This window comes from Lemur catta, chromosome 19 (assembly GCF_020740605.2).
Source record: "Lemur catta isolate mLemCat1 chromosome 19, mLemCat1.pri, whole genome shotgun sequence".
Lineage (NCBI taxonomy): Eukaryota > Metazoa > Chordata > Mammalia > Primates > Lemuridae > Lemur > Lemur catta.
Window position 1 is genome coordinate 26,167,732 of NC_059146.1, and position 22,110 is coordinate 26,189,841.

At 48.1% G+C, this 22,110-nt stretch overlaps 1 protein-coding gene across 2 annotated transcripts in view; it reads left to right on the plus strand.

The window, feature by feature from the left end:
- The window catches only part of OPA3 (outer mitochondrial membrane lipid metabolism regulator OPA3), a 28,529-nt gene that overhangs the window by 3,997 nt on the left and 2,422 nt on the right, over positions 1-22,110 (plus strand). Inside the window, exon 2 of one of the 2 annotated variants that reach the window (XM_045531414.1) lies at positions 14,954-18,094. The exons of the other annotated variant lie outside the window; for it this stretch is intronic. Within the exon in view, the coding sequence (XP_045387370.1) occupies positions 14,954-15,375 (422 nt within the window). The 3' untranslated portion in view covers positions 15,376-18,094. Of the gene's footprint in view, positions 1-14,953; positions 18,095-22,110 lie in introns of those variants that run through there. 2 annotated transcript variants of the gene reach the window in all.

Below are 22,110 nucleotides of genomic sequence, written 5' to 3' on the forward strand. Positions count from 1 at the left end.
AGTGGCATCTGTGTGTTCTCCCGGGTCAGGACTCCTGAGCTGACCAACACATCCAGTGACATTATCCAGCATCTGTACCTTTGGCTGAGACTCAGCAGGCTGGGCCTGACTGTCCCCTCACAGGAGAGGCTGGAGCAATAGCTGCGGCTGCCTGAGGGAAGAACAGTAAGTGCGAGAAGCATGGATCATCCATGGTGCACTAGGCTGGGGAGGCAAAGATCTCTTCAAACAAAGAATTCCTCGGGGAGAAAAAATAATAGAGGTTGGTGATGCCAGGCAGGTTGGAGCCATTCCTGCAAAGAGCACTTCTGACGCTTCCAGGGAAGCTATGGGATGTCTCTGGGCAGTGGGAAAATTCTAGCTTATTTCTTCTTTCCGCTTTGGAGTGCACTGGTCATTTTTCTAGTTGCCCGCACATGGTTGGCAGAATAATGGTCCCACAAAGGTGTCCACATCCTAATCCCAAGAACTTGTTGAATATGTTACTGTACATGGCAAAGGAGACTTTGCAGATTTGATAAAATCAAGGAATTTGGGATGGGGAGAGTAGCTTGGATTATCCAGGTGGGGCTGATGTAATCACAGGGTCTTCGTGAGGGAAGGGGGAGACAGGAGAGGAAGTGATTTGACGATGCTGCTCTACTGGCCTTGAAGACTGAGGAAAGGAGCCATGGGCCAAGGAATGTGGGTGCTTCTAGAAGCTGGAAAAGCCAAGGAAATCCCCTGGAGACTCTAGAAATTACCACACTCCTGCTGATCCCTGGAGTTTAGCCTAGTAAGACCCATTTTGGACTTCTGACATCTAGAACTGTAAGATAAGAAATTTGTGTTGCTTTAGTCCACTACATTTGTGGGAGTTTGTTATAACAGCAAGAGGAAACTGAGGCATCATGATAATTCATTCAGGTTGCTGAGGTGGTTTTTTTCCAGAAGTGCTCAGTTCTCGGTGGTCATTCTTAAGAGTTTAGGCCTTGGATTTGGTTTGTTTTCTTTTGCTACATAGCAATCCAACCCAAAGCTTCATGGCTTAAAATAGTAACCCTTTTATTTTGTGTCAGTTTTGTGGCTTGCCTGGGCTCAGCTGGGCTGTTCCTCTGCTGGCCCTGCTTGGCACGGGGTTGCAGTCAGAGCTGTCTGGGGCTGGGTCATCAGGAGACTGGGCTGGGACATGGGTCCCTCTCTCTCTGTCATTGTAGTCTCAGGGCCTCTCTTCTCCACGTGGTCTTTCCAGCGAGGTAGCTGAATTTGTCACATGGTTGGTCAGAGCTCCCTAAAAGCCAGATTTCCATGAGGGAAGAAGCAGAAGCTACAGGCCATGTGAAGGAAAGGTCTGGAACTGCACAGTGTCATTTGCACCACTCTGTTGGCCGAAGCAGCCACTTTGGTGTAGACTAGAGTGAGTGTGGGAGGGGACTGCACAGAGGGTAGCACAGAGGGGTCACTAACGGCATAGTCTGCCACAGGGTAGACACTCTTCGGTTTGGATCTTGCCACCACCACTTATTAGCTGTGTGCCTTTGGGCAAGCAGCTTGACCTCTCTGAGCCTCCATTTCCATACTTAACAAATGAGGGTAATAATAGTACTCATCTCCTGGGAGTCTTGTGAGGATGCAGCAGGACAATGGATACCAAGGCCCTAGCCCGGAGCATGAGTAGCTGGTTGTTAGTTCTGCCTGGAATTACACATAGAATCTGTTCTCATCAGAGATGGGCATTCCTGCCCAGAGGTTAAAACCTCTGCTTCTGGGTAAAGGCTTCTTGCACTCCTCCTGCACTCAGGTCCCTGATGTGCCGTTTACTCGGTGTGCGTCCTGGGCAAGTCACTCTGGCTCTTTGTACCGTATTAGCACTCACCTCATAGGTTTGATGCACGAATACCCCTAGCACAGGGTCTGGCACATTCTAAGTTCCGTAAACAGTGTGGCCAAAAGCCCAGCCTCTGGAGCTGGGTTGCCTGCATATCTGTCCCAACTCTGTCACTTTCTGTGTGACCTGGGCAAGTTACTTAACCTCTCTGGGTCTGTTTTGTGGTCTGTAAATTGGGTTATTATGTGGATTCCATCCATAAAGCATGGAACAGAGCCTGGCCCTTAAGTGCTGTGTAAATGTTCATTGGATGGATCAAATTGTCAGGTACCATTATTGTTTCCATCATCATCATCATTATCTTAATTCTAAGCCTCTAGTGCTGTTCCTTTCATCGTGCTCTCCTGGACTGCCTGTCATAGCCAACAGCCAGCACTTTAAGCCTCTGCATGGCCTGGGTCCCTCCTGCTCAGTCAGTCCTCATAGGCTTACCATGGGCAGAAGGGTCTGGGCTTTAGAGTGAATCATTCCCAACTAGCCTGGTGGCAGTGATTCCATTGCTGTGATCAGGAGCTGGGCTTGGAGTTAGATCTTTGAGTCCAGAAAAGTGAGAAAGTCGAACAGGGCAATATGGCTGAGTAGACAGCCTTCGACTACATAACATCTAATGCTTCATCAAATATTGAAGGCATCTTTAGAAATGAATGGTTGTTACTGTAAGGAGGAAAGGAAGAACGCTCCCAGAGCAAGGAGAAAGCAGGAGCAAAGAGCCAAGCAGAGGACTGAATGTCGAAGCTGCCTAATACTCAGGAGATATTTACAGGTTCACGTGGTCTGGGGCTGGGGACCACCTTGTATAAGACCAGGTCTTGGGCAAGGTACCGGTGAGCTAGAAAAAACCCGCCCTGTGAAGGAGGGATGATAAATCCTTCTCTGAGAACTTGCAGCCACTGACTGTCCCTCATGTGGGTTTGGGCCCTAAATTATACTTTTTGAAAGGTTCTGGAAATAGTAGGCTGAGAGTGAACTTCTAGGGGTGCTTAGTTGTGCCCTGAGTACCTGGCAAGGACGAACATAAACCCTCCCTGGAGGAGTGCTCCCTCTGCCAAGGCCTTGGAGAGTTCCGGCACGTGTGGGCTCACAGTAAAAAATTATGTACTGTACAAAGAAGCTGGCACCATGAGCGAGAGTCAGCAGAAACAAAACATGGCAGGCCAAGACCTGCAAACATTACGAAATTATCAGATGTGGATATAGAATGCCTAAGTTATATGGCTGGGAAAGTTGTCTGTGATCCTATCACTTTGGGAGGTCAAGGCAAAAGGATTGCTTGAGGCCAGGAGTTCAAGACCAGCCTGAGCAACATAGGAAGACCCCATCTCTACAAAAAATAAACAAATTAGCCAGGCATGGTGGTGTGCTTCTAGTCCCACCTACTCAGTAAATTGAGGCAGGAGGATCACTTGAGCCCAGGAGTTTGAGGTTGCAGTGAGCTATGGTGACACCACTGCAGTCTAGCCCAGGTGACAGAGCGGGACCCTGTCTCAAAAAAAAAAAAAAAAAAAGAATAAAAGAGAGAGGGATATTAAAACACCAGAGAAATAAAAACTTGCCAGGAAATTGGGAAAAGAACCAAATAGAACTTCTAGAAATGACAGATACAGATGCTCAGAGCTCCATAGAAGGTCTAAACACCATATTAAGCACAGCTGCCAAGAGGATGGTAAACTGAAAGATAGACAATCTGGAGGGAAAACAGTGAGCCTTGTAGAGTACTCCCCTTGGGTGCCCAGGAGTGCCACCTGCAGGTTCTGATTCAGTCGGCCTGGGGAAGGGGTGGACGTTTTCATTTTTTAAAAATCTCCCGAGTGTATTTTCACGTGCACCAGCATTTGAAAAATCACTTCCCTGGAGTCTATTTATAATCACCAGAGTGTCACATCAGTTAGGCTACATGACAGCTAGGCTGCTGCTGGTGACCTCCAAGCTTTTTTATTATGTTCCCTTAAGGAAACATTTCTGAGCGTTCTCCCCTAGTATATGTGTGTGTGTGTGTGTATACATATACATATATAAAATTATTTAGCAGTCATGTATAGCGCTAACATATGATAGTAGGGCTATGTTGTATGCATTTAAAAACATACACAGGCTGGGTGCGGTGGCTCCCGCCTGCAATCCTAGCACTCTGGGAGATTGAGGTGGGAGGATTGCTCGAGGTCAGGAGTTCGAGACCAGCCTGAGCAAGAGTGAGACCCCGTCTCTACTAAAAAATAGAAAGAAATTATCTGGACAACTAAAATATATAGAAAAAATTAGCCGGGCATGGTGGCACATGCCTGTAGTCCCAGCTACTCGGGAGGCTGAGGCAGGAGGATCGCTTAAGCCCAGGAGTTTGAGGTTGCTGTGAGCTAGGCTGACGCCACAACACTCACTCTAGCATGGGCAAAAGAGTGAGACTCTGTCTCCAAAAAAAAAAAAAGCACAAAAATTAGAGGGATGAAATTAACATTTTTAAATTTTTAAAATAAAAATTTTAATTTATTTATTCATGGCTCTCCCCCCAAATATCTTCACTCTCACTAAAAATATTTTCTTACGCAGACATTGTTAAATGAATTTGGAAACTCTTGGTGTAACCCCCTGTGAGAGTCTAGTTTTCACATTCGCTGTTTCTGGCTGTCACAGCAGGGAAAGACCTAAAGTATGAAGATCTAAATGGAAGAAGCGTGCGGTTGGCCGGCTCATTTTTAGGCCCACCCTTCACTATGCACACGCATTTGTTGGAATTTGCTCATGCGCTCATCGTTGAATCTTCAGTCCCTGGTTTCCCAGCAGGAGTCTTTTAAAGAAGCCCCTGCTGTGAGGGCTGGTCCATCTGCAACCTGGGAACGTCCCAGGGACTCTGCTCGGCCAGCCGCAGGCAGTGTGCCGAGCGGACAGGAGAGGGCGCCCGCGTCAGCCCTTCGGCGACTGGGTCCCGCTCCCCGGCGACGGCACCTGCCGGCTGAGAGAGCACCAGGGGCCTTCTCTTTAGTTGACCCGGTGCAGCTCTATCTCAGTTTGTGCTCATGTGTATGAATTGAAAACCAGCCAGTAAATCTTAAACCTTAAATCAAAAGGGTGTTTACAGTAAGCCCTAGCAGGGCAGCTTTGCGGTTGGTGTGGTGGCTCGGTGGTGTAATTAGGAACCTTTCTGTCTCTGCCGTCTTCGTGTTTAGGTCGTTCTCCTCAAGGCCTCGAAAGGGCTGCTGGAGCTCTAGGCATTGTGCCTTTATACTTCCAAAGGGAGGGAGTGTGTGTGGCAAGTGGCCACTTTACCAAAACTGAGTCACACACCACCCATTGATGTATGGGCTGTCAGGGTCGTGAGTATCTGCTTCCCAACTCTAAGGGAGGCAGGGGCGGGTGGAATTAATAAGACAGTGGAGTAAAGCAGCACTGATATTCAGAAGCACTAAGACAGTTGTAAGTCTTTACCTGTATTGATTTGCTTTCCCTGTGCCCCACAAGTCACGTTGCTGTCATTACCTCTACCTTACGGTGAGGAAACCGAGCAGAGCCATTAGGTAACGTGCAGAAGGCACGCAGGTGGTCTGAGGTGGGTGTACATTCCAGTCCAGGGCATCTGGCTCCAGTTTGCGTCCTTAACCTGTGTACTCTATGGCTCAGTCCCTGCAGGCAGGCGTGCTAAGTCTCCCACCAGACATAATCAGTTCACGTGCAGTCCTTGAATGAGCCAACATCCCTACGAGCCAAGGATTATGGTCCCCATTTTGCAAAAGAAGATATGGGGGTGCAGAGTTGGTTTTGAAACTTGCCTGTGGTCACACAGTAAGTGGCAGAGCCAGGACTTGATGCCTGGACCACCCAACTCCAGAGCACACTAAGCTCTTAGCCTCTGTGTTAACTGCTTCCTCTGAGCCTTATAAACTCCTAAATGTCCCCTGTACTAAGTTGAGTTGATCGCTCCAGGTCTGGGTGGAGAGTAGGGGTGGGGATCATTTTCTGGGGTGTGGCCATGCTTCAGTACTTTGGGAGGCTGTGTCACTCAACAAATCTTTATTTAGTGCCTGCTGTGGGCCAGGAACTGTTCTAGGAGGTATGACTAACTCAGTAGTCAACAAAACAGACAAAAATCCCTGCTGTCATGGAGCTTACATTGGAGGTATGAGTCACCTGCCTAGCGACCCCAGGGTACAGAGAGGCACTTCTTCCCAGTATTTCCCGCCAGATTCCCAGGCTGAATCTCTGTGGTTCAGCTTGGGTCACATCCCCATACCTGCACCATTCTCTGTGGCCCAGGGAATGGAATGCTCTAATTGGCCAGGCTGATGAGTGGGGCTAGCCCTTCCTGAATCCCCTGGACCAAAAGTTGGGGAGATAGGATTCCCCAAGATCCTAGGCAGGCAGAACCAGTCGCGTCCCCTCTAGTGACTGGTGCACCGTGTTTCGTTGCTGTCTCTGGATGCTGTAATAGAGAGATCTGCCCAGGTCTGTAGGAGGAAGCTCCCAGCCTGCTCTAGTGGCCAGAACAATTCTGTTAACACTTGGTGTGCTGTCAAGGCAAGCTTTAAACTGGCTGGAACACATCCAGGGAAGGGCAAGCAGGGCAAGGACTGACCTGAAGCTTTGTTTACCCTGAATAACATTTTATTAACTGATATACCAGCTTTCCTTTAATATGCTTTCTACTATCTCAACAAATTATCTTTCTTTTTTAATTAAAAAAAAATTTTTTGTCAAGATGGTATCTTGCTATGTTGTCCAGGCTGGTCTCATACTCCTGGCCTCAAGCGATCCTCCTCCCTCAGTCTCCCAAAGTGCTGGGGTTACAGGTGTGAGCCACTGCACTGGCCTCAACAAGCCACCTTTTTAGGGAGTTTATGACTGTCCTGCTTTTATGAGTGAGGAAATAGAGAAACAAGTTCCCTGAGGCAACACAGGATAAGAAATCAAATCCCACTGGCTCCCAAACTCCTGCTATTATATTTAGTTATTAATATTTGATTTTTATATACCCTTCATTGAGATCAATATTTATACGATACAATGTACAGTTCTAAAGTGTACAATTTGGCCGGGCGCGGTGGCTCACGCCTGTAATCCTAGCACTCTGGGAGGCCAAGGCAGGTGGATCGCTCGAGGTCAGGAGTTCGAGACCAGCCTGAGCAAGAGTGAGACCCCCGTCTCTACTAAAAAATAGAAAGAAATTATCTGGCCAACTAAAAATATATATAGAAAAAATTAGCCGGGCATGGTGGCGCATGCCTGTAGTCCCAGCTGCTCGGGAGGCTGAGGCAGGAGGATCACTGAAGCCCAAGAGTTTGAGGTTGCTGTGAGCTAGGCTGACACCAGGGTACTCACTCTAGCCAGGGCAACAGAGCGAGACGCTGTCTCAAAAAAAATAAATAAATAAAAATAAAAAAATAAAGTGTACAATTCAATGAGGATTGATAAGTGCATGTATTCATGAATAAGTATCCAAGATATAAAACATTTTCATCACTCCAGAAAGTTCCCTTCTCACTTGCTCTATCACCCTACCCAGCTTCTCTCACTATTGATTAGTTCTGCCTGTTGTTAAATTTCATGCAAATGGAATCATTCAGTATGCACTTTGTATCTAGCTTTTGTTCACATGATGCTTTTGAGATATTTGTCACTGCCTGTGTCAATCGTTCATTTATTGCTTTTAGTTTGTATTCGTTTCTTTTATTCTAATATATGAATATGCCATACTTTGTTTAATCACTGTCCTAATGATGGACATTTGGGTGGTTTCCAGAATTTTAGTATTACAAGTAAAGCTGGGCCGGGTGTGGTAGCTCACACCTGTAATCCTAGCACTCTGGGAGGCTGAGGCGGGAGGATTGCTTGAGGTCAGGAGTTTGAGACCAGCCTGAGCAAGAGTGAGACCCCCGTCTCTACTTTTTTTTTTTTTCACTTCAAGGAGCCCTTTATTTTCAAAGTTAAAAGGGAAGAGGATTCACAATACCCAGGCAACTTCCTAATTTTTTTTTCTATTATTCTTTTTTTAAATTTCTATTTCAGCATGTTATGGGGCCGTCTCTACTAATAATAGAAAAATTAGCCGGATGTCTTGGTGCTCACCTGTAGTCCCAGCTACTTGGGAGGGTGAGGCAGGAGGATTGCTTGAGCCCAGGAGTTTGAGGTTGCTGTGAGCTAGGCTGACACCATGGCACTCTAGCCCAGGCGACAGAGCCAGACTTTGTTTCCAAAAAACAAAAACAAAAAAACAAGTAAAGCTTCTGTGAACATTTGTCTACAGGCCTTTATATGGACATTTTCATTTTTCTTGGGAGAAATGGAATTCACCCCAATATTGCCTAGATGTAAAATCTTGGGGTTATGTGGTAAGGGTCTGTTTAATTTTGCAAGAAACTATCAAAGAGTTTTGCCATGTGGTTCCACTTGCCCCACATCCTTGCAATATTGAATGTTTTCACAATTTAATTTTATCCCTTCTGGTTGGTATAAATGGCAACTTACTTGCTTTTCTTTGATGAATGGTGATATTGAGTACTTTTTCATGTAATAATAAATAAACATTTATTATGTCACAGAGCTCCTGAGAATCAGGAATTTAGAAGGGGCATAGCTGGGTGGCTCTGGCTGAGGGTCTGTCAAACCCAAGTCTTGCCTGGGGCTGGAGGATCCACTCCCAAGGTGATTTCCTCACATGATTGTTGGTAGAAGGTCTCAGTTCTCAGCTGGCTGCTGGCTCTGTGGCTGTCCCTGAGGACCTCTTCTTACGGCTGCTAATGACCTGGCTACTAAGGACCTGGCAGCTGGCTCCCCCAGAGAGTGATCTAAGAGTGAAAGTGACCAAGACTGCAGAGGCAGTATCTTAATAATTTTGGAAGTGATATACTGCCACTTCTGCCATACGGACCAGCCCTGCTACATGTGGGAAGGGACTGTGTAGGGCTGTAGACACCGGGAGATAGGGATTGTTGGAGCCATCTTGGAGACTGGCCACCACAATTCTATCACTACTATGAATTAAATTATTGATTTTTTTTTTTGGAATATTAAGCCAATCTTGTATTCCAGGATAAACCCCACTTGGTCATGATGTATTATATTTTTTTATATTTTGCTGGCTTTGGTTTGCTAATATTTTCCTGAAGACTTTATTTATTTATTTATTTATTTATTTATTTTTGAGACAGAGTCTCACTCTGTTGCCCGAGGTAGAGTGCAGTGGCGTCAGCCTAGCTCACAGCAACCTCAAACTCCTGGGCTCAAGCGATTCTCCTGCTTCAGCCTTCTGAATAGCTGGGACTACAGGCATGCGCCACCATGCCTGGCTAATTTTTTCTATATATATTTTTAGTTATCCAGCTGATATATTTATATATCTATATGTGTGTGTGTGTGTATATATATATATATATATTTTTTTTTAGTAGAGACAGGGGTGTCGCTCTTGCTCAGGCTGATCTCAAACTCCTGAGTTCAAAGGATCTGCCCGCCTTGGCCTCCCAGAGTGCTAGGATTACAGGCATGAGCCACCACGCCTGGCCTAAAGACTTTTATATCTATGGTCTTGAATGACATATTATGTAATTTTATTCTCTTGTAAATCTTCGTCAGGTTTTTATATCGTGGTTTTGCCAACATCATAAAACAAGTTGAGAAAATGTTCCCTCATTCTCTGTTTTCCACAAGATTTTGTGTAAAATTGGGATCATTTTTTCCTTAATTATTTATGTACGTGTCCATCTAGGCTTGTACTTTCCTTTGAGGGAAAGCTTTTAATAATAGATTCAATTCCTTTGGTGGTTATATACCTATTCAGATTTTTCTATTTCTTCTCTTGTCAGTTTTCATAAATCTGTTTTTTTAAGGTACATGTCATTGCATTTAAGGTTTTGAATTTATTGCCATAAAGTTGTTCATAATATTCCTTTGGTATCCTTTTAATATTTATAGGATCTATGGTCGTGTCCCTTCTTTCATTCCTGGTATTGGTGATTTGTGTTTTCTTTTTTCTTAGTTACCAGTCCTGCTAGTGGTTTATCAATATAGTATATTTCAAACAGCCATCTTTTAGTTTGCAAAAAACCACATATGTTATGTATTAGGTGATACTAAGTAGTAAATCGCCCAGGCTGGAGTGCAGTGGCACCATCATAGCTCACTGCAGCCTCAAACTCCTGGGCTCAAGTGATCCTCCTGGCTCAACCTCAGGGGCACACCACCATACCGGTCTAATTGTTTTATTTTTTGTAGAGATGGGGTCTTGTTATATTGTCTAGGCTGGTCTCAAACTCCTGGCCTCAAACCATCTTCCTGGTTTGGCCTCCCAAAGTGCTGGGATTATGGACATGAGCCACTATGCCTGGCCTGGTGTATTTTTAAGTGGTTTTAGAGGGAGAGAGAGGAGGGGTCTGCATGTTTCTGAAGAGGGGAGTAGGGATGTCCCTGGGATGCCTTTGCTTCAGATCTTTCCCATCCTCCCATGCCCCCATGAGGGAGGCTCACAGCTAAGCAGAACTTCTTTCTGTACTTCAGGGTGAGGTGTGGTTTCACCCCCAGTGACTCCAGGCATGGTCACTGGGGTTCAAGGCTAAGACTTAAGCGGACTCTTGACCTCCGTGGGTTGGCCACCAGCCCCATGCCAGAGGAACAGGCTTGTTTTCAGCATGGTACCTACCCCCTCAGCTGTTCCTAGAGTCCCTAAATTTACCCTCTATGGTGTCCCATAAGTCAGGGAGGGGTCCTGGGTGTTCTCAGCTGAGCCCCACTCTCAGAGTCACGTGGCGCATGCGGTCCTAGTCTCTCAGTTCATTCTGTTTCTTGCCCTGCTCCCACCACTGTGGGTGCCTAGGTCTCAGCCTTCCTGCTGGCTCAGTTCCTCTCCGCCATCTGCTTCCTGCCTCTAGCCTTGAGTTGATTCAGTCTACTGGTCCCTGTTCCCTTTGTTCTTGTGACTTCTGGCATCTTGTCACCCCCACTGCCATTTTAGTGAGACCTGAGAGAGGGCAGTGTGTGAGTGTTCAGTCAATAGGCTTAACCAAAAATCCTCGGGGCCAGGGTGGTTTGTTGGATTTTTTTGAAAAAAAGTTTTAATTATCTGTCATTTTACTAAAAAATATATAGTAAGTTCACATGATTTAAGGTTCAGAAGCGTATACAGGGAAAAATCTCCCTCTACCTCTCTTCCCCCAGGTACCCTGTTCCACTCCCTGTTGTCTTGAGGAAGTGTCTGACCCAGGCTAGGGTTCAGGGAGGGCTTCCTGGAGGAAGGAACAAACCAGCTGTGATCTGAAAGGCCCAGGCCTAATAAATGGTGGCAAGGACTTATTCTAAGGTTTTTGCATGATTCATCTAGTCCTTGCAACAATACTGTCATGTAGGCGGGAGGGTCCTCATTTTGAAGATGAAGAGCAGTCGCTTGCCCACAGCCCAGTGGCCCAGCTTGGACTCATGGCCTATGTGGCTTCTCAGGTGCACAGGGAAGAAGTGAAGGTAGCAAGGTGTGACAAGGTGTGACAAGATGTGACAAGAGAAGTACCAGCAGAGTGACCAAAGGGTGGATGAACAGCCTAGGCGGGTACTGCCTTTTCCATGGCTAAAGCAATCTATTAAATTCTCACTCGCTTGGGAAAAGCAGTATTTTTTGATTCTTCAGAGGAACTGTAAACATCAAACAGGAAAGATGTCAAATTAGTAAAAGTCAGGAATGTTTTGACAAAATTTCGACACATATAATAGCATTAATTACCGTATATTTGAAGAAACTTAAAGGAAATATGAGCCATTCAGTCATTAAGAATTCCCTGAGTGCCTCCTCAATGCCTGGCCCTGAGCTAAGCATTTCTGGGAACCTGCCCTTACAGAGCTCCCAGTCTGTTTTCCAGGCAGTGACAAAAGAGCTACCCATAGAGCAGGGAGCATTTGCCAAGGAAGCCTCAAGAAACTTGAAAACAGTGAAACCAGCTCTTCCCTCTTGCGGCCATCAGCGAAGCAGCAGTGGCCAAAATGAAGTTCAGTCCCAAGGCATTTCAGTGCACCTTCCCACATTCTCAGGAAGGTCATGTCTTCCTCTTTCCAGAGAGCTGAGACAGAAGTGCAGTGTTCAGTCCATGCCCATCCGGAAGGATGTTGAAGCTCAGTTTGTGTGGAGCTACAGTAAAGCTCAACACGTTGGCACAATAGTCCAGGTTTACAGAAAGAAAGATGTCGTCTACCTTGAACGGGTGCAGCAGGAAAAGGCTCATGGCATAACTGTCCCTATGGGCGATCACCCCAGCAAGGTGGTTATCGCTAGGCTTGAACCAGATAAAGACCGAAAAAGATCCTTGAACTGAAAGCCAAATCTCGCCAAGTACAAAAGGAAAAGGGCATATACAGGGAAGAAGCAGTTGAGAAGATGCAGGAATACAGTAATCTTATATCCCACTTTCATTACCAACTGCTGAAGTGAAAAAACAAAGCAGTAGCACCAGCTTTCTGGCTGAGAAGGCACACAAAGTAGTTGAAACGTATTTCTATAACCATTTTAGAAACAAGGGAGACTCTGGATCCATATTTAAAAAATAATTCAACCCAGGCCGAGCACAGTGGCTCACGCCTGTAATCCCAGCACTCTCGCAGGCCCAGGTGGGAGGATCACTTGAGCTCAGGAGTTTCAGACCAGCCTGAGCAAGACTAAAAATAGAAAAATTAGCTGGGCGTGGTGGTGTGTGCCTGCAGTCCCAGCTACTCAGGAGGCTGAGGCAGGAGGATCACTTGAGCCCAGGAGTTTGAGGTTGCAGCAAGCTACAGTGACACCACTGTAATCTACCCGGGGTGACAGAGCTAGACTCTGTCTCAAAAAAAAAAAAGAAAATTCAACCCCAAATACACAATGTGTTAAAGGAAGCCCAGGGAGGTTTGGGAACCTTGAGGGTGTGTCTGACCCAGCCTAGGTCTCAGGAAGGGCTTTCTGGAGGAAGGGACAAAAGAGAAATGGAGGAACAGTATCCCTGTAAGAGATGAAACTAGGTATGACATGAAAGGGTGAGCAAAACAGCCCTGGGCCCAGCCCTTCCAAAAGCTTATGGTCCAGTGGGAGAGAGAGATCTGTCACCAGTGATACCCAGGATTGGTCAAGGCTGGGATGTGGGAGCCCAGAGGGCATCTGACCCAGTGTGGGGAAGTCTGGGAGAGCTTCCTGGAGAAGGAAACAGCTGAACCGCATCCTGAAGGACAAGTGGGTTTTAGTGATCTGTAGTAGAGAAAATGAATAAAATCAAAAAAAGAGTTTTTGAAATGACTAATACAAATCAAGGGGGGGGACCCCCACAAATTTCCATTAAAAGGAATGAAAATAAGACATTACTACAGATCTTAACTATAGGATAACGAGGATATTATAAACAACTTTGGCCAATAAATTTGGCAACGTAGAGAAAATGGACAGCTTCCTTCAAAAACAGAACTTAACAATATTGACACAAGAAGAAACAAAATCTAAATAGTCCTATATTTGTTACAGACATCAAATCCATAATTAAAAACCTTCCCGCAAAGAAAACTACAGGCCCAAATGGCTTTACTGGCAAATTCCTCCAAACATTTGAGAAAGAAATAATACCATTACCCAAACTCTTTTAAGTAATAGAGAAAGTGAGAACACTTCCTTATTTGTTTTATGAGTTTAATAGAATACTGATGCCAAAACCTGACAGTCATTTCAAAAGTTCGATACTTGTCATATCAAAGTTCAGTACTTGTCCCCACAGCCAAACAAAGAGGACAAGCGGTTTGAGGAAAAGGAAAGAGAAGTTTATTAATTTGCCAGCAAATGAGGAGGATGGCAGACTCTCATCTTAAAGTAACATCGTCCTCCCTTTAAACAGAAATACAGAGCTTTTAAAGGGAATTTTCAGCTTCTGGCTGTTGCTGTTTAACTATAGCATCTCCAGTGAAGATAATCTCATGACCTCTGCCCTGTGCGGGGACAATTCCACTGAGCCATCTTCTGTGGTACAAAGAACAGTCCCCTGCCCCTCTGATGACTGGCCTTGGGCAGGGATGCAGGTTTTAATTCCCAAAAAAGAGTGGGGGAATTTTAAAGAGACAGCTCGTAAAACTGTCTCTTTCTACCCATATTCAGCCCTTACCTCTGTTATAGGCCAAGATCTCTCATGAAGATGGGTTCAAGTATCCTAAACAAAAATATTAGCACACCGAATCCAGCATTACATAAGAATGATAATATATCATGATCTAGTGGAACTTAAGGAATTTATTCTATGACTGCAAGGTTCGTTTAACATTTGAACATTAATATAATTCACTACAGGAATAGTATGAAGGAGAAAAAACATACTATATAGGAAAAGCAGTTGATAAAATTCAATGCCTGTTCATGATAAAAGCCTGCTACAAATTAGGAATAAAAGGAAACCTCTGTAATCGGACAAAGGATACCTTACCAAAAAGGTTCAGCTAACATCATATTTATACTTAAAGGTTAAAATGAGCATTTCTTCCAATGTTGGGAATAAGACAGAGCACCTTTTCTAGTCAACATGGTATTAGAAGTTGTAGCCAGTGCAATAAGGCAAATAAATAATAGCATAAAAATTGAAAAAGAAGTAAAACTGATTATTGATAGATGGTATGACTGTATACACAAAGAAGCAAAGAATCTAAAAACAAACTCAATCATTTCAGCAATGCTTTCCCTTTTGGGAAAAAAAGGAAAGAAAGAGGATTGATCTTTCTCCTGGGAAGTGGTAAGGTGACAATGCCAGTGGAGGATGGCCTGGCTGGCTGGACTTCAGGGACGAGCAGAAGGAGCTAAGCATCTGGCAGTTGAACCTTTCTTTACACCTTACATGAACTTTGGCCTGGGAGCTCCTGGTGACCGTCCAGGAGTGCGCCCCAGTCTGAGGAACTCCCCTCTGAGACAGTGTTTCTCTTCCCCAGCTGCTTGCCAGAATTTTCTAGTGCTTTTAAAGTCACCCAGGCCGGTGACTTTGCATTCTGTGGGTGAGTCTGGGCACAGATCTTGTTTAAAGCCTCAACCCCCTTGTTCCGACTGGGACACTGGGACACCAAAGCCTGGAAGGGTGGGGTTTGCAGGGGACTCCCAGAGCATGGCCTGACCCCTGTCTTCCCCCGCAGTGTACCACTGGGTGGAGATGCGGACCAAGATGCGCATCATGGGCTTCCGGGGCACAGTCATCAAGCCGCTGAATGAGGAAGCGGCTGCCGAGCTGGGTGCGGAGCTGCTGGGTGAAGCCACCATCTTCATCGTAGGCGGCGGGTGCCTGGTGCTGGAGTACTGGCGCCACCAGACGCAGCAGCGCCACAAGGAGGAAGAGCAGCGAGCTGCCTGGGACGCGCTGCGGGACGAGGTGGGCCACCTGGCGCTGGCGCTGGAGACACTGCAGGCGCAGGTGCAGGAGGTGCCGCGGCAGGACGCCCTGGAGGAGCTGCATGCGCAGCTGCAGGATATGCGCGCCCAGCTCTGCGCCCCGGACCCACAGGCAGCGTCCAAGGCTGCATCTGCATCCCAGGCAGTGTCTGCGTCGTCCAAGAAATAGAAGACTGCTGAAGCCTGAACTTGGACGTCGCCCTGTGTGCCTGACATAGCCTTCCCCCCACCACCCCTTCCTGCACTGGCCCAGCAGAAACCACCAGGATCTTGATGCAACTTGGCATTCGGTTACCCTCTACTGTTGAGACCAGTGGTACCCGCCACTGGGACCAGCTGGTGAAGTGTTCCAACATAGCCCCCTCCATCATCGCCCCCTCCGTCATCCCTCACCCCAGCTGCAAACCAGGAGGACCTGCAAGGTCCCAGCCAGCAGGACATCGCAGGCACTCTAGAAAAAGAAAGAATGGAACCTGGGCTTGAGCCGAATCTATTTGCCATTGTACTACCCCCACCCCCTAGCAGGTTTACTTGGTAAGTGGTACCTTTCCCTGGGGTGCTCATCCCTTACACTGGGACACCCCTTCCTTTCATCAGCTGGTCAGACCATCCTGAGGAAATGCCGTGTCTTTCAAAAACCTTTTGTCCCCCTCACATTCTAAGGTCAGCTCTAGCTGGGCAGCGCTGCTCTCTTTAATGGGGGAAAAAGAAAGATCCTGGCCTGCAATTGATCCCCCGAACCATCTCTTCCCCCTTTCGTGGTACCTTCCTCTGAGACCCCAAGTGCAATATTCCAGCAGAACCCCCTCATCTTTTAGTCTTTGGCACAACTCACTGGCATGGCCATGCAGGGTCTTTTCTGGGCAAAGGCCACCAGACCCCCCTCCCCACTCCTGGAGTAGAAATTTTGGTCCTAACTAGGGCTAATCCAGCCTGTCTTTCGGCCTCAGCCCCTGTTTACCTGTCCTCAAAGTCCCTGGGCCTTGCACTGTGTGGTACATCTTTTCCTACCTTCCCCACCATCGTCAGTGGCCTTTCTCAGGGACCTGCTGGCCCGTGGATTAGATTGTCATGTCGTCCATCTTCCATCCAAATCTATAGAGCTCTGTGTTCTTGCTTCCTTCCCCTTGGGGCTCTGGGCTGTTCCGAGAGCCCCGCTTCATGTACCCTTCATGTAGCGGTACCCTCCTGCCTCCATAGCCCCAAGTCCCACCTCCGTCCCATTGGACTAGGCCACCAGTTGGCCCTAACTTCTTTTCTGGGTCCACCATAACAGATTACCACGAACTTGATGGCTTAAAACAACAGAAGTTCATTCTCACAGTTCTGGAGGCCGGAAGTCTGAAATCAAGATGTGGGCAGGGCCACTCCCCTTCTTCCATCTCTGGTGACGCTGACTCTGGGCCTTCCTTGGCTCTGCCTCCATCTTCAAATGGCCTCCTTCTCTTTTGTTTCTTGTAGGGGTACCTGTCGTTGAAATTAGGGCCCATCCTAAATCCAGGGTGATCTTACTTCAAGATCCTTAACTTATTACATCTACAAAAACCCTTTTTCCAAATAAGCCCACATTCACAGGTTCTAGGGGTTGGAATGTGGACATATCTTTTGAGGGTCCACCGTTCAACCCACTGTACCTCCCCACCCCCAGGGGTATGCTGGGACTCCTGCCACCCCCGTGGGCCGTTCCGCGTTCCCCACCTGGTTCCTCTTCCAGGATTCACCGCTGAAGTGGGGAGGGGTGTGGCCCCGCCAGGCTGCATCCCATGCTGTAGGCTGCAGCTGTTTCCTGATTAAAGGGGCCCCAGGGAGAGGAAGGTATCTTGAGGATGTATCTGAGCACCATGATACGGATCTCCAAAATGGGTACAAGTCTTAATAAAATCAGGAGAGAAGCTGGGAGGGTTTTGGTGGGGAGGGGGCCAAGAGTCATCTTATGAGCTGGGGAAACTGAGGCTGCAGGGCAGCAAAGGCACTTGCCCGAGTTGCCACAGCCAGTGAGGGGTCTTAGTGTGCAGTACACGGGGCAGATTCATCCCATGAAGCTGCAGGTGAAGGTTGGGAGGACCAGGGCCTTCCCCCTCGCCTCACTGCCCCAGGGGGTAACAATGACCTGAACACAAGACCTACCCAGAAAGACCAAGAGCCCGTTCTGAAACAGCATCTCAATTCCTCCCAGAAGAGGGGGCGAAGCTGGAGTACAGGGAACTGAGCAAGTGGGTCCTAGTGAGGGCAAGAAGGCCATGGACAGACACTGCTGCATGGAGGGGCGATGGACTGATGGACCTTCACCAGTGAACCTGGTCTCCATGGTTACCCCTCGGGGGTCCACTGTGGTACTGACACATCTCTCCAGAGGCCAGGGACTGCCACTGCCCCCACCCAGCATATCCACAGGTGATCAGTAGTCATCGTTGTAACAGATGAGGTTGGTCGAGCTCTGGTTAGATGCCAGCACTATTCTAAGGGCTTTGCACAATCCCCACTGCGTCGTGTGCTCCATTTCACTGGTGAGCAAACAGGCACAGAGAGGGAAGGTCATCTGCTCCGGGTCACACAGGCAGGGAAGAGCCAGAGGCGGGATGTGAAGTTGGGCCACAGCCCCTGTTCTCAACCGCAGCAACGCCCTGGCCCTGAGGGAGCGCTGCCCACTCAACTCGGAGACTTCAAGCTCAGCTCTGGCACGTCCTTGCCAGTGGCCAGTCCTTGTCGTCAGCTTCACCCACTGTGGTGGCGAGGGGCAGGGGTTGGGCAGGGTGTGTGGAAGGGAAAGAACCCCCTCGCAAAATGCACGAGGCCAGAGGAAGTTTCATTGCTCTGGTTTCCTGCTGGCTAAAATTTTGTATACTTTGTGATGTGGGGAGAGGGGTCAGAATAAATTTGTAAATGAAGCTGGTTGCCTTCAAGTCGTTGCATTCTTTTTTCATGTTTTAAAAAAATCCCTGTTCACCTTTTAAAAAAAATCCTTTGTTTATTCTTTCATACAAAAAACTCAACTGGGTTGCACGCTGTGTGCCCCGCCCTGTGCTGTGCTGGGGTCACAGCAGTGACTGAGACAGCCCCAACCCTGCCCTCGTGGGGCTACAGTCCAGTGTGGGACAGATGCACAGACAGGCATTTCTCTCCCAGTGTTAACTGGAGTTGTTAATATTTAGGAAGAAGGGGCTGGGCTTAATCAGACTCTTTCTCCCCTCCTGAGTGACTCAGGACTTCAGGGTGTAAAGAAGAAGAACCCCTTCGAACTGGGTCACAAAACCCTCAGACCGCGTCCTCTCCCACCTTTTGGAAGGACCTGTTGTCCCCTGTGTTGGTTTCCTGATCATGAATCCCTTGCCTGGGAGAGGGCCAAGATGGCTGAGAGCCACCCTGGGAGAAAATGGATTTTATGTAGGCCTCAGCCTGATGTAAGAGCTCACGAGGCCATCCCTGTGCTGGTCACTGTGACGCTGAGTGGCCTGGCTTGGATCCCCCAGGGGCAATGACTTGGGGCTGGAGTCGGCATGGACAGAGGACTGTCCTCCGTGAAGCATGTCCAAAGGAGGATTGGGGTGGGTGTCACCCACCTCCTCATTAGACACATTTACTGAGCACCGACTGCACGCTGGGCCCCACTCTGGTAGCCAAGAATCACCCAGCAACAAGAGGAGACCCCCGCCATCATGGAGCTGGCGTTCTGGTGCATTCTGGTGCGGGAGAGCATCAGTAATGGAGTAAGAGCCCAGTGTCAGAAGATGAGGGCCAAGAAGGAGCAGCAGGGGGGTCCAGAACTCATGGGACAGCTGCTGTAGATCAGGTGGGCAGAGTTTCGAGGGAGAGAGGGCCGGCTATGAGCATCTATGAGAACCCTAATGCAAGTGTGGGGTTAGCTAAGCTCCCGGGGCCAAATCAGGCAGGCCTGTCCATATAAAGAATTATTGGGGGCCGGGTGCGGTGGCTCACGCCTGTAATCCTAGCATTCTGGGAGGCCGAGGCGGGAGGATCGCTTGAGCTCAGGAGTTCAAGACCAGGCTCAGCAAGAGCGAGACCCCATCTGTACTAAAAATAGAAAAAATTAGCAGGGCATGGTGTCACACGTAAGACTTTCAAGGTTCATCCAAGATGTAGCATGTGTCAGCGCTTCTTTCCTTTTTATGGCCCAATAATACTCCATTGTATGGACAGCCATGTTTTACTGACCCATTTATCAGTTGTTGGAGACTCAGGGTGTCCCCACCTTTCAACTGTTGGGAATGATGCTGCTACAAACATTGGCGGAGAAGTTTTTGTGTGAACTTATGTTTCCATTTCTCTTGGGTACACTTAGGAGAGAAACTGTTGAGTAGATGTGGCTAGAATATGGCGGTGCTATGTTTAACTGGTTCAGGAACTGCCAGACTGTTTTCCACAGTGGCTGTGCCATTGTCCCTTCCCACCAGCAGTGTTCAGGGGCACATTTTCCATGTCCTCAATGACACTTGTCATTATATGACTTTGTGATCACAGCCATTCACTGTGGTTTTGCTTCCTATCTCCTTGTGTTCATTCATCTTTTTACCCAGCACCTGGGTCCAATATCCAGGTGGCCTTTGTCCCCAGGCAGTCCTGCCCCTTTTCCCCTGACCACCTCCTTTTTCATCCGCCTTCCTTCTGGGCCATGGGTGGCATCTGCACTGAGCCCTCAGGCACTCGGTGGGCCCCTGACCTCATGGGTCCCACTCACCCTGGCAGGTCACAGCCAAAGAAGTGCAGTCAGCCAGTGGCCATACAAAGCAATGGTCAACCTCACTCAGATTACAGAATGAGAATGGGACGGAGAGATGGCCCTGTCTACATCGGAAGGTCCAAAATGACCAAGTTGATGGTGGGCAGAGGGCTGAGGGGGTGGGGAGTGAGTGGAGGGGTCTTGCAACAGGCAAAGCCGTGCACTGTGGGGACAGGCGCTGAGCTTCCCTGGCCTCTGCACCCCCTCCTGCCTCACACCCTCTCCCAGGCGAAAGTAATGTCACATAGTGGCAGGAGTTTGCTTAGAAAAGTAGGGGAGAGGAAGCCGGCAGGGGAGGGTTCAAGCCCATCCTCCCCCTCACCTGCCTGGAGGCTCAGGCAACTAACTTCCCTCTTCCTAGCTGTACTTTTCCCACCTCTGAAACGGGATTTTCTGCCTCATGGGGGTGTTGACCTAAGTAAATGACTGAAGCAAAAATCTCAATCAATGGAGGTTTATTCAGCCAAGATTTTGAGGATGTGCCCAGGAAAAACATGAACCGCAGACGAGCTGTGGCTGTTGTTCTGATGGGGAAGTTGGAGCCTTCAGCATTTTAAAGGCAACAGAGAGAAGGAACAAGGGGGTGGGGGGAGCTGAGGAGGCAGAGTGGTTAAAGTGGTTACATTCTTGTGAGTGAGGCTCAGGAAATCAACATTCTGCATAAAATAAGGAGAATGTGAGGAGGGAGAAGGGAGTGAAGACAGCATCAATTATGTAGATGTCCCTGGGTAGGTGGAAGGATGTCTGATTGTGTCTTGTCAGTTCTGTTACTTGTAAAGATAAACTTGTGATTCATCCTTAGTGTGGAATCAGATAGGCTTGTTTTAGGTGCCAGACACAGGTACAATTTGCATGTTCTTGCTTATGGGAGATTAACAAGGAATTTCCTTAATGAATGATCTGTGGGGCCAGTTCTTCACTGGTGCCTGAAGCTTTTACCTTCTTTTTTGCATAACCAGTTGAGGGGGCGGCCCTGAGACTTTGATTTTCTTTTTATAGGGGTGTCACCCAGACTGAAAGTGGCTGTCAAGCAGTTGGTGCCAAGTGGGGTTGAATTGAGGAAACTTTAACAGAAAAGTTTCAACCTTCCTGGCCTGTGGTGGGGGTGGGCTCTAGGCTCATAGATCTCTCCCCTCTCTCGCTGGGCCCAGCAGATGGCCCATTTCTGAGAAGTGCTCCGCACCCAGGCACCCACCTTGAGCATGTGGGATCCTCGCAGAGGCCACTCCGGAACCCCAGGCTGACACATCAACTGAGCAGGCGCCTAGAGGTGGTGGTTCTGCCCGTTCCCCACCCCTGCTGGTCCATGGCCCCTCACTCTTTCCCCAACGTCCCCTCAGGCTCCACTCAACCCCCCCCCAGTACCAGCTGCCCTCACTGTACAGGCTCCAGGCTTCCCCCCACCCCCCGTTGAGGGGTGGCACCCCCAAGGCAGCAGCTCTGTCCTAGGGACTCTCCTTTATTGTTTTGGTTTGAGGTTTGCATAATCCCAGTTCGCAAAGTCCCCAAGGGATGGACCCTGTCTGTTATCGAAAGTTCAGCACCTGTCCCTGAGGCCGCATCAGAAGAATGGGGACAAGTGGTTTGAGGAGAAGGAAAGGGAGGTTTATGAATTTGCCAGCAAATGAGGAAAAAGGCAGACTGAAGTCTTAAAGTACCAATTTCCCATTGATAAGCAGAAATACAGAGCTTTTAAAGGGAGGGTTTTCAGCTTCAGGGTATTGTTGTTTAGCTACAGTTGATGGTTCTGATCAATCCCATCTCGTGACTTCTGTCCAGACAGTTCCTTTGAGCCATCTTGTGTTATACAAAGAACAAAGGATATTCCCCTGCTCCTCCTGGCCACTGGCCCGGGACAGGGCTGCAGGTTTTAATTCCCAAAAAGAGTGGGGGAGGTTTTAAAGAGACACCTCATAATACATTTTGTCCCTTTTCAGGTGGGTCCCTCTGTTACTTCTGTTTTCATGGTGTTCGCTGCCCGAGCACGTGTGAACTTTGATCACTCTGATCTTTACATGCTTCCCCTCAGGGATGGCAGTCTGTGCTTCTGAGGGAGCTGGAACCTCCCCCCCCCTCCCCCCGCCCCCGGACTCTGCCCAGGCTCTCAGCACCTCCAGAAGTGGAGGCTCAGCTCGCTGCTCACTGTCCCGGTTTCACTGGCTGGTA